At 35.6% G+C, this 11,523-nt stretch overlaps 1 protein-coding gene across 1 annotated transcript in view; it reads left to right on the forward strand.

Moving 5' to 3' along the window:
* The first annotated feature begins 1,575 nt into the window (after positions 1–1,575).
* Positions 1,576–11,523, forward strand: part of LOC102975028 (inositol polyphosphate multikinase-like) — an 81,310-nt gene continuing 71,362 nt past the window's right edge. Inside the window, exon 1 of the mRNA XM_028497998.2 lies at positions 1,576–1,837. Coding sequence (XP_028353799.1) covers positions 1,576–1,837 — 262 coding nt within the window. The remainder of the gene's footprint in view (positions 1,838–11,523) is intronic.

Genomic DNA, 11,523 nt, shown 5'->3' on the forward strand with positions numbered 1-11,523 from the left:
TAGTCATTACCATTACTGAATTATCTTCAAAAATTTTGCTAATGGCACAATACTCCAAATTTTGAGGGATCTGACAGATTATTTTCATTTTCCTTGACAGATGCTTAGTCTTTTTTGTTCTCTTATTGACTCTTTAAGGTTTTACCATTAATGATACTCATAAAAATTTATATATAAATATTTTCTAACCTCTGCTTTTCTAACATGTAGCATGATTGAATAAAAGATCACAAGAACTTGATATGATTTGAACAATCACTTAGTATAAAATGTGCTGCAAAATATAGTCACTAACAATAATCAGATTGTTAGTTTTATAATTTTGGGTGATTTATATAAAAGAAATGAATTGTTTGATTTGTTCACTCAAAAAATATTTGTCATATGTGGGCATCATTGTAGTCTTCTTAAATACAAATACGAATAAAATATGGAATTGACCTCAAGGAGTTTTCAGACACTGAAGTTCTGCTTCTTGCTACTCTAGTTACTTGACTAGTTACTTAAATTTATAGTCATTATTATTTACTATAATTATTATTAAATTAAAATCAAAATTATATTTTAAGGTTATAAAATGGTGTGGTGTTTGAGCAGGAATAGAAAAAAATAACTAATGGAACAGAATTCAGAAACAGACTCATGATAAATGAGAAAATATTATTTAGAGGTGACATTTCAATTCAATGGGCTTAGACTATTAAATAAATTATTGTTGCACCAATAATCCATTCACTTTGGGCAATAAAATAAAACTATTACCTACACATACCATAAAATATAAAATCCAGGTGGAATAAATTTCTAGAAGAACAAGGAAATATAGCAGAGGTTAGGAAGTTCTTCCTATGCAAAACTCAAAATTCATAAAGGTAAAGATAGCCAGATTTGGTTTTATAAAAATGTTTTAAATATTCTGTAAATATAAACTTATAAGATGAATGACAGACTTGAAGAAAATATATAACATTCAGAAAAGTTAAAAACAGATACTATTTCTGTAATATTCAGGTTTCAGTTGCAGGTAGAAAATCCGTACAAGATGCTTTAGGCTGAAAACAATCTAATATGGGGAACAGGATATAAGCAAAATCAACATAGGAGCTAGAAGAGTAGAAGTTATTTCCAGGGGACATCAGCATCATGGTGGAGTGAGATGCTCCCTTTATCCCTCCCCCTCAATCTACAACCCGTAAAACATTCACAATTCAGAAACATGACTCTGCCTTACATACCAGGATGCTGAAAATCCTGCAAATTTGTGCATCTAAATGTGGGTAGACTGGAACGCATAGAGGAGGTGGACGCAGGGGAACAGTGGAGGCAGTGTCTCCAGTCCTGGATGCCCCAGCTTCAGCAGCTGAGCCTGCAGCCCCAGAGAACTTGGTAGCCGCAGGGGAGGTGGTACAAATGACTTCAGTCTCCTTGCTACAACAATGCACATGGCCACAAGTAACTTGGCAGCACTGGCAGTGGACCTGAGACCCCATCCCTCCAGTCACAGAGGCACCCATTACTCAGGCCCCTTGAGCCCCACCCACAGCAGCAGAGCCCATGTACCTGACAACATCAGACATGACAGAGGTGCCCACGTGTCCCTGGTTGCTCCTGCCTCCTCCACCTCCCCTCACAGTGGTGGAGACTGTGACTCAGAAGATCCTGGACCTGGCAGAAAAGTCCACCATCCTGATACCCCAGGCAGCAACACTAGTGACACTGGAGAGTCAGCAGCAAGGCACCGATAACCCAGAGGCACAAGCAGTGATAATGAGGGCACTGACAGAGGTGGTGGAGGGTGGCAAATGTGGACTCTCAAATATAACCAGAGGTCTCTTAGGTAAGAAAATCTAAAAACCTGTGCTATTGTGCCACCTACTGAAAAGCAAAAGAAAGTCCTCTAATTTCTAACCTGTTAAATCTTTAGAAACAAGTTAAAAAAAATTAAATTAAAAAGCTTTACCTAAAGAAGAAAGATGTTTGCTACTTCTAATGCACCAGCAGAAGAAAAACTCATCAAGCACCATAAAGAATCACAGTAATACTGTACTACAAAAGAAAATGACAATTCTCCAGAAGCCAAACTTAAAAGCATGGAATATTGCAATCTGATAGAGAATTCAAAATAGGTGTCATGTAGTAACTCAATAAGAGAAATTTACAGTTATACAGGCCTACCTCAAGAAAAAGAAAAATCTCAAATAAACAATCTAACGTTTTACCTAAAAGAACTAGAAAAAGAAGAACAAAGCTCAAAGAGTGTAGAAGGAAGGAAATAATAAAAATCATAGTGAAAATAAATGAAATAGAAAAGATCAATCAAACTAAGAGCTGGTTCCTTGAAAAGATAAATGAAATTGACAAGCCTTTAGCTAGACTCATTAAGAAAAAAAGAGAAGGCTCTCACAGATGAAATCAGAAATGAAACAGGACGTTTTACCTAAAAGAACTAGAAAAAGAAGAACAAAGCTCAAAGAGTGTAGAAGGAAGGAAATAATAAAAATCATAGTGAAAATAAATGAAATAGAAAAGATCAATCAAACTAAGAGCTGGTTCCTTGAAAAGATAAATGAAATTGACAAGCTTTTAGCTAGACTCACTAAGAAAAAAAGAAGGCTCTCACAGATGAAATCAGAAATGAAAGAGGAGAAATAACAATGTATAACACAGAAATACAAAGGATTACAAAATAATACTCTGGACAGGTAAACACCCACAAATAGAAAAAACTAGAAGAAATGGACAAATTCTTAGTATCATACAACATCCCAAGACAGAAAGATGAAGAAATAGAAAATCTTAGTAGACTGATCACTAATAAAGAGATTGAAAGAGTAATCAAAAATCTCCCCAAATACAAAAGTCCAGGACCAGATGGCTTCACTGGTGAATTCTACCAAACATTCAAAGATTTAATAACTATCCTCAAACTCTTCCAAAATTTGAAGAAGAGGGAATGCTTCCTAATTCATTTTATGAGGCCAACATTACCTTGACATCCAAACCAGACAAAAACAACACAGAAAAGGAAAAGTATAGGCTAATGGACATAGATGCAAAAATCCCCCCAAAAACATTAGCAAATGGTTCATACACCACAATCAAGTGGGATTTATTCCAGGGATACAAGGATGGTTCAACAACCACAAATCAATCAACATTATGCACTACATTAACCAAATGAAGAATAAAAATGATATGATCATCTCAGAAATAACATTTGACAAGATTCAACACCAATTTTTTTAAAAAACTGCCGATAAAATGGGTATAAAAATAACATGCTTTAACATAATGCATCATTCTGAATGATAAAGAACTGAAAGCTTTCCCTCCAAAATCAGGAATAAGACAAGGATGCCCACTCTTATGCAACATAGTACTGGAAGTTTTAGTCAGAGCAATTAGGCAAGAAAAAGAAATAAAAGGCATCCAAATTAGAAGGAAAAAAGTAAAACTTTTACTATTTGGATAACATGGTATAGAAAACTTGAAAGACTCCACCCAAAAACTATTAGAAATAATAAACAAATATGGTAAAGCTACATAATACAAAATCAACGTACAAAAATCTGTTCCATTTATGTATGCTAACAGTGAGCTATCAGAAAGAGAAATTAAGAAAATAATCCCATTTACAATTGCAAAGAAAAGAAAAAAATACCTAGGAATACATTTATCCAAGGGGATGAAAGACCTATATACTGAAAACTATAATACATTGTTGAAAGAAATTGAAGATGACACAAATAAATGGAATGATATTCTATGATCATTGATTGGAAGACATAACATTGTTAAAATGTTCATATTACCTAAAACAATCTACAGATTCAATACAATCCATATTAAAATCCCAAGGACATTTTTTCACAGAAATAGAACAAAAACTCTAAAATTTATATGGAACTACAGAAGAGCTCAAATTGCCAAAGCAATCCAGAGAAAAAAAAGAACAAAGCTGGAGGTATCACACTTCCTGATTTCAAACTATATTACAAAGCTAGAGTAATCAAAACAATATAAAATTGGCAGAAAAATAGATTCATAAATCAATGGAACATAATTGAGAGCCCAGAAATAAACCTACACATATATGGCAATAAATTTACAACAAAGGTGCAAAAAACATACAATGGAGAAAGAATAGTATTTTCAAATAAGTGGTGTTGGGAAAACTGAACAGTCACATGCAAAAAAATGAAACAAGACCACTGTCTCATACCACACACAAAAATCAACTCAAAATAGATTAAAGACTTGAACCATAAAACTCTTAGAAGCAAATATGGGGAATGAGTTCTTTGACATCAGTCTTAGCAATATCTTTCTAGATGTGTCTCCTCAGTCAAGGGAAACAAAAGCAACAATAAACAAATGGAGCTGCATCAAACTAAAATGCTTCTGCACTGCAAAGGAAACCATCAGCAAAATGAACTTCTCAAGTAATTTAGACTAGAACTACCATATGACCCAGCAATCCCACTTCTGGGTATTTATCCAAAAAATACGAAAATACTAATTTGAAAAGATACATGCACCCCTACATTCACTGCAGCATTATTTACAACAGCCAAGATATGGAAACAACGTAAGTGCCTGTCAATGAATGAATAGATATTCATTCCATATATAGTGTGTGTATACATATATATATATATATGTATACACACACACACACAATGGAATACTACTCAGCCATAAAAAAGACGAAATCTTGTCATTTGTGACAACATGGATGGACTTTGAGGGTACTACGCTAGGTAAAATAAGTCAAATGGAGAAAGACAAATACCATATGATTTCACTTACATGTGGAATATAAAAAGCAAACAAACAACAACTAACCCAAATAAATGAACAAATCAAGCCAAACAAAACCAAACACATAGATACAGAGAAAAGAGTAGTGGTTATCAGAGGAGAAAGGTCGGGGGGAGGGGAAATGGGTAAAAGGGGATCAACTGTATGGTGATGGATGGAAACTAAATTTTTGGTGGTAAGCACACTGTGGTGTATACAGAAGTAGAAATATAATGTGGACATGAAATGCAATGTTATAAAGCAATGTTACTTCAATAAAACATAAATTTAAAAAAAAATAAATTATGTCCAGCCTCAAAACTACTCTGCCCCAGGTATGATCTGGGAAGCTACCTCTGCTTCCTGCTGCAGGAAGCTAACAAACCCTGACTCTGTTGTTACTACTGCTGATAAAAATCCATGTTCCATTTGTCTAAATGAGGAGAATTGCCTTCATTAATAAAGTTAACAGATGAACCAAGAAGACGCATACAGATTAGAAAGTTGAACTACAGCCATTGATTCCAAAGCCGTACCACCTCCTCAAGTGATATCTGTGAAATAAATGTCCTGAGCCCTGCCTCTTCCATCTCTTCTGAGCAACATACTCTGCAAGTGCATCTGATTGGTGGCTCCTAATGATGTTCAGTACCCAAGTTTCAAAAATATCTGGGAAATCTGGTGTTTACCTGCCCACTTTTGCATGCAAGAAGTGGGTTGGGTTGAAAGTTAAGTGAGTCAACTGACCACAATCTCTAATATGCAAAGGGTTCCTATGAATCAATAAGAAAAGGATGACGAATTGATTACCAAAAATAATTCACAGAAAACGAAATTTTAAAAACTTACCTACTATAAAAGAATGTTCTTCCTCATTAGCAATCAGGGAAGAACTTTACATAGTTAAAAAAATCAGATTGACTGAAATAATAAATAGTATCTAATATTGGCAGGAAGAAGGAACTCTCATTGACCTATTGACCTGTGGCGAGGGAGAAAGTTTATTCAGGTTTCCCCTGCCCTTTTTGGAGGGCAACTTGTTATTATCAATCAATATTTAAAATCCTTTGACCCAACAGTACTTCATCCAGTAATCTGTCCTTCAGCAATACCTAAACTTGTACAAAGAGACATGTATAAAGTGTCTTTGTATCATGGTTTGATGTCAAATAATTAGAAATAATTTAAATGTTCATCAGAAAGGCAATATTTAAATTGTACAATCATGTTATAGAATTTTATACAGATTTTTTTGAGAACTATATTTATGAAGATGGACATGGAAAATGTCCATGAATATTAGTAAATGTAAAAGCAAGTTGCAGAACTATAGGGAAAGATCCTTTTTTTGAAAAATAAAACATTCATGTAACCTATCTATCCCCATTTCTCTACAAAAAATCTCAGTAATATCTACATTGGTTATTTGGTGTGTGTGTGTGGATGTGTGTGAAAGATTCTAGAAGAATATACATAACATTGTTACCAATGATTACTCTGGGACAATGAGGTTGGAGAGGAGACTTTGATCTTTACCCTGCATGTATTTATATTGTTTGAATATTTTGCAAGTTGCAATGCTCTTGTGAGTGAAAAAAATGCATGATGTACCAAGGAAAATGCTGTCAACAGTTATTCAAACTGTTAGATTTTGCCCTAAAACCCTCATTCCAAATGCTGTCAATGATAATTTCCAGGATTATCATCATAGAATATCATTGAGGGCTAAAATCTTGCCTATGAAATCTTTTGAGATTTGTCTGTCTGATAATCATCAAAACTTCCAAGTTAAACTAATTAACCTTGATACCATTTCTAGGGCCTGCCCACTCCGCACATCTTTGCCGTTACAGCACTCTGTCTCCAGCTGGCAATAGATATTATATGCTACTGAATGATGCTACTGCTAAATTCCAATCTAACAAACATCTCTCAGAATTTACCAAAAAGAGCTAAAATACAAATCCCGGGGTACTGTGCAATTATTTTGGCTACTCCTTGGCCTAAGAGAAACTGCTAGACATTTAAAATTAATAATAAAAATAGCTAATGAGGCAGTACTTATTTTTTCTGTACATAAATTGCCTGATTTCCCTGCAGCTCACACTGCTTGATTTTTGGCCCTGAGTATTTAATGAGAATGAAAATCATATGATGCAACTGTGGGGCCATTTGCTCCTTTAAATTACCAAACCCAGACATTCCTGGAAATGGCATTGTCTATTATCATTACAGGAAAACATCCTGTTCTCACCAAAGCTCATGGGGGCATACCCAAACTGAGAATGTATTTTCAAAGAGCAACAGCCAGCTTTGCTTAGCACAAATCTTTACTCTGAAGCTGATTAGAAGAGCTGTCCAAACCATTTAGAGTTTGAGATATACTGGATAATTTCCAGCTCACGTGTGTAAGCCCAGGGTACGAACACTCAATAAATTAATCTCTAAACTAGGTGGAAATAGAAAATTATGCTGAATAGAGACAGATAATTATCATAACAAATAAAAGAGAGTTTAAAAATGACAACATACTATCTTCCCAAGTAGGAGTTTATTCTGTCACCTGGAATTCTTCAATATAAATGAACATATTCTCTAGAATAAGTGTTAATTGAAATATGTATTTTTCCTCCTTTGCCACTGATAATTGTCTCAGACTAAGAAAACTTGATCCATCTGGATTTCTTAATTCTCTTCCCCTCATTTTTATTCTTTTATCATTTGGAGGGAAATCTCAATGTAAAACAAGTCTTTGCTCTCAAAGTCTTAAGTTTTGTCTCTTTGGATCCTGATTTTGAAGCAAGTTTCCCATGTAACCCTTGCAAATTGAGGTCTCCAAATAAAGTCAATTTTGAATTACATAGATATGGAAAGAAGCAGTTACCTGGGTGTCCTCAGTGTCACGGAGACCATTCTGGAGAATTGCTTCAGACAAAGGGGCTTGGCAAGGGAGAATGCCAAGATTCCTGCAGCATCAGTTTCTATTAACAGTAATAACCCCACAACCGTATGTGTCTCATTCCAGACCCACTGTCTTCCTTCCTGTTGCAAGAATAAAATACTGACTTTCTGGTTACTTTTCTCTTTTCCCATTTACGAATTCCTACCCTTCATTTAGAGCCAGTTTAAATTCAACCAATACTTTTATGATTCCTTAATCTTTTCTGGTACAGAAATCTCTTTTTGCCTTGTCAATTCATATCCATAAACTTCAAGAAATTTTTAGTGCAATTATGCTTGTATCATTTATAATTTTATAACAATAGTGTCTGCTCTCCAGAAGTAGATTGAGAATTATTTCAGGCTAGGGTCTCAACTTGAATACATTTTTATCCATTAAAAAAAATTAAGGTATAATTCTCCCTTTTTTGTGTACAGTTCTGCAAGTTTTGACAGATGCATGTAGTCATGTAGCCACCTTCAAGGTCAATAAGGAGGGCACATCATTTACGTCAAAAAATTCTCCTACACCCGTTTCTGGTCAGTCTCTACACACATCCCCAGCTCCTGGCAACCATGGATCTATTTTCTGTCCATAGTTTTGTCTTTGCAAAAGTGTGATATAAATGAAGTCATACAGTAGCCTTCTGAGTCTGGCTTCTTTCACTTAGTGTATTTGAGATTCATTTATATTGCTGCATGTTTCAGCAGTTCATTCCTTTTTATTGCTTAGTAGTATTCCATTTTATGTATATACTGCAGTTTGTTTACCAACACTCCAGCTGAAGGATATTTGAGTTGTTTCCAGTCTGGGGTGACTATAAGTTTGATAGATTATCATTATCTTAGTAATTGTCCATCCACTGAGCCCCACCCTTCTCCCTGGCTATAAATTCTCACTGTTCCTCTTGTACAGGTTTTTGAATACAGGTGAATACAGGTTTTCATTTCATTGGGGTAAATACCTAGTAGTGGGATTGTTGGGTCCTATAGTACAGGTATGTTTAACTTCTACTATATTTTCTCTTATACCCTACATTTTTTTGGCTGTACTGTGTGGCATGTGGGTTGTTAATTCTCTGACCAGGAATTGAACCTGCACCCCCTGCAGTGGAAGCACAGAGTCTTAACCACTGGACCACCAGGGAAGTCCCATATACCCCACATCCTTGTATGCTGCCTTATGTAACTGAGACATTAGTTGGGCTCCCTTCCTTTAATGGTCTGGGTAAAATTGGTTCACAGTCTCAATGAGTTCAAGGTTTTCTCCTAATGTCATTTTATTTGGGGGAATTTCACTTTGATGGGTACCACTGCATTTGATTTCTGGGTCCTTTAAAAGATGTCCTCCCACCACTAATAACCTCGATTGGAAATTTGTACACCTTGCAATTAATTAGATAGTGTCTGGTCACATAAAAGCATGAGTAAGTATTATACATTTTACTGAAAGTTCATAGGGACCATAAGTTGTGAAGGTGAATGTGTTACATTTTACATCCCACAGAAAACAACTAAAAATTACATCTTAAACATCTCAGTCCTTTTATGGAATCCCAACTTGGACACTCACCATTCTGACTTCTTTCTACTCTTGCCCTTTTAGGAGCTAGTCTTGTTAACCTCTCTCTAAGCCTAAAGCAATTTTCCTCCTTCTGTATACAGGGCAACTCATCTCTCCCTGGTTGCTCTTCCCAAGAGTGCATATATATACTTAGTAAAGCAGAATAAAGGCTTTCATTTTAAGATTATTTTCCCTACTTAGAATATGTAGTTTCTGCTTAAAGATGCTATTTTTTTAATTAAGTTCTAATTCTTTGAAAGCTGACTACTTATATACAATTCAAGTTGATAATTATTAGCTTATCAGTTAGCTAGTACTGTGTAAAAAACCACCCCCAAATTTAGTGGCTTAAAGACCAACAAATTTTTTTTTATTACTCTGAGGTCTCAGGTGAGCTAGAAAGTTCTGGTTGCATCTGGTTTCACTCCTGTCTCTACAGTCAACAGTTGGTTGTGTTGACAGTTCTGCTGACCTAAGCCAGGCTGCCTCACATGCTTGGCTGTAGGATGTTTTAACATGGCCTTGGCTAAGACTAGCGAGTTCTCATCCATGTTGTCTTCCAATGTTCCACCAAATAGCCTGGCTTGTTCTCATGGAAGTGGTAGGGTCTAAGAGAAAGTGTGGAAGCATCCATGGCTCCCTCAGAACCAGCACACCATCACTTCCATTCTGTTGGCTGAGCAAATCACAAGGCCAGCCCAGATTCCAGGGTGGAGAAAGAGACTCCATCTGTCAATGGGGGTTGCTACAAAGACACATTACATAGAGGATGCATGTAGGAAAGGTGAAGAACTAGGGACTTTTGTGCAATCAATCTAGCATGCTTACAATCAGAATATTCTATTGATTAGAAGATCAATTTTTCCTATAATTCTTTTTGTAAATTAAATTTTATTTATTTATTTTTTTATACAGCAGGTTCTTATTAGTTATCTATTTTATACATATTAGTGTATATATGTCAATCCCAATCTCTGAATTCATCCCACCGCCACCCACCCCCGCTTTTCCCCCTTGGTTTCCATACATTTGTTCTCTACACCTGTGTCTCTATTTCTGCTTTGCTACCGGTTCATCTGAACCATTTTTCTAGATTCCACATAATATGAGTTAATATATGGTATTTGTTTTTCTCTTTCTGACTTACTTCACTCTGTATGACAGTCTCTAGGTCCATCCATGTCTCTACAAATGACCCAGTTTCATTCCTTTTTCTGGTTGAGTGATATTTCATTGTATATATGTACCACATCTTTTTAATCTGTTCATCTGTCGATGGGCATTTAGGTTGCTTCCATGACCTGGCTGTTGTAAATAGTGCTGCAGTGAACATTGGGGTGCATGTGTCTTTTTGAATTATGATATTCTCTGGGTATATGCCCAGTAGTGGGATTGCTGGGTCATATGGTAATTCTATATTTAGTTTTTTAAGGAACCTACATACTGTTCTCCATAGTGGCTATATCTCTTTACATTCCCACCAGCAGTGCAAGAGGGTTCCCTTTTCTCTACACCCTCTCCAGCATTTGTTGTTTGTAGATTTTCTGATGATGCCCATTCTAACCGGTGTGAGGTGATACCTCATTGTAGTTTTGATTTGCATTTCTCAATAATTAGTGATGTTGAGCAGCTTTTCATGTGCCTCTTGACCATCTGTATGTCTTCTTTGGAGAAATGTCTATTTAGGTCTTCTGCCCATTATTTGATTAGGTTTTTTTTTTTTAATATTGAGCTGCATGAGTTGTTTATATATTTTGGATACTAATCCTTTGTCCGTTGGTTCAATTGCAAATATTTTCTCCCATTCTGAGGGTTGTATTTTCGTCTTGTTTATAGTTTCCTTTGCTGTGCAAAAGCTTTTAAGTTTAATTATGTCCATTTTCTAATTTTTGTCTTTATTTCCATTACTCTAGGATGTGGGCCAAAAAAGATCTTCCTGTGATTTATGTCAAAGAGTGTTCTTCCTGTTTGCCTCTTTTGTCATAGATTAGTTGACCATAGGTGTGGAGGTTTATCTCTGGGCTTTCTATCCTGTTCCATTGATCCATATTTCTGTTTTTGTGCCAGTACCATATTGTCTTGTTTACTGTAGCTTTGTAGTATAGTCTGAAGTCAGGGGGTCTGCTTTCTCCAATTTTGTTTTTTCCCCCAAGATTGCTTTGGCTATTCAAGGTCTTTTGTGTCTCCATACAAATTTTAAGATTTTTTTGTTCTAGTTC

The sequence above is a fragment of the Physeter macrocephalus genome, chromosome 14 (assembly GCF_002837175.3).
Source record: "Physeter macrocephalus isolate SW-GA chromosome 14, ASM283717v5, whole genome shotgun sequence".
Lineage (NCBI taxonomy): Eukaryota > Metazoa > Chordata > Mammalia > Artiodactyla > Physeteridae > Physeter > Physeter macrocephalus.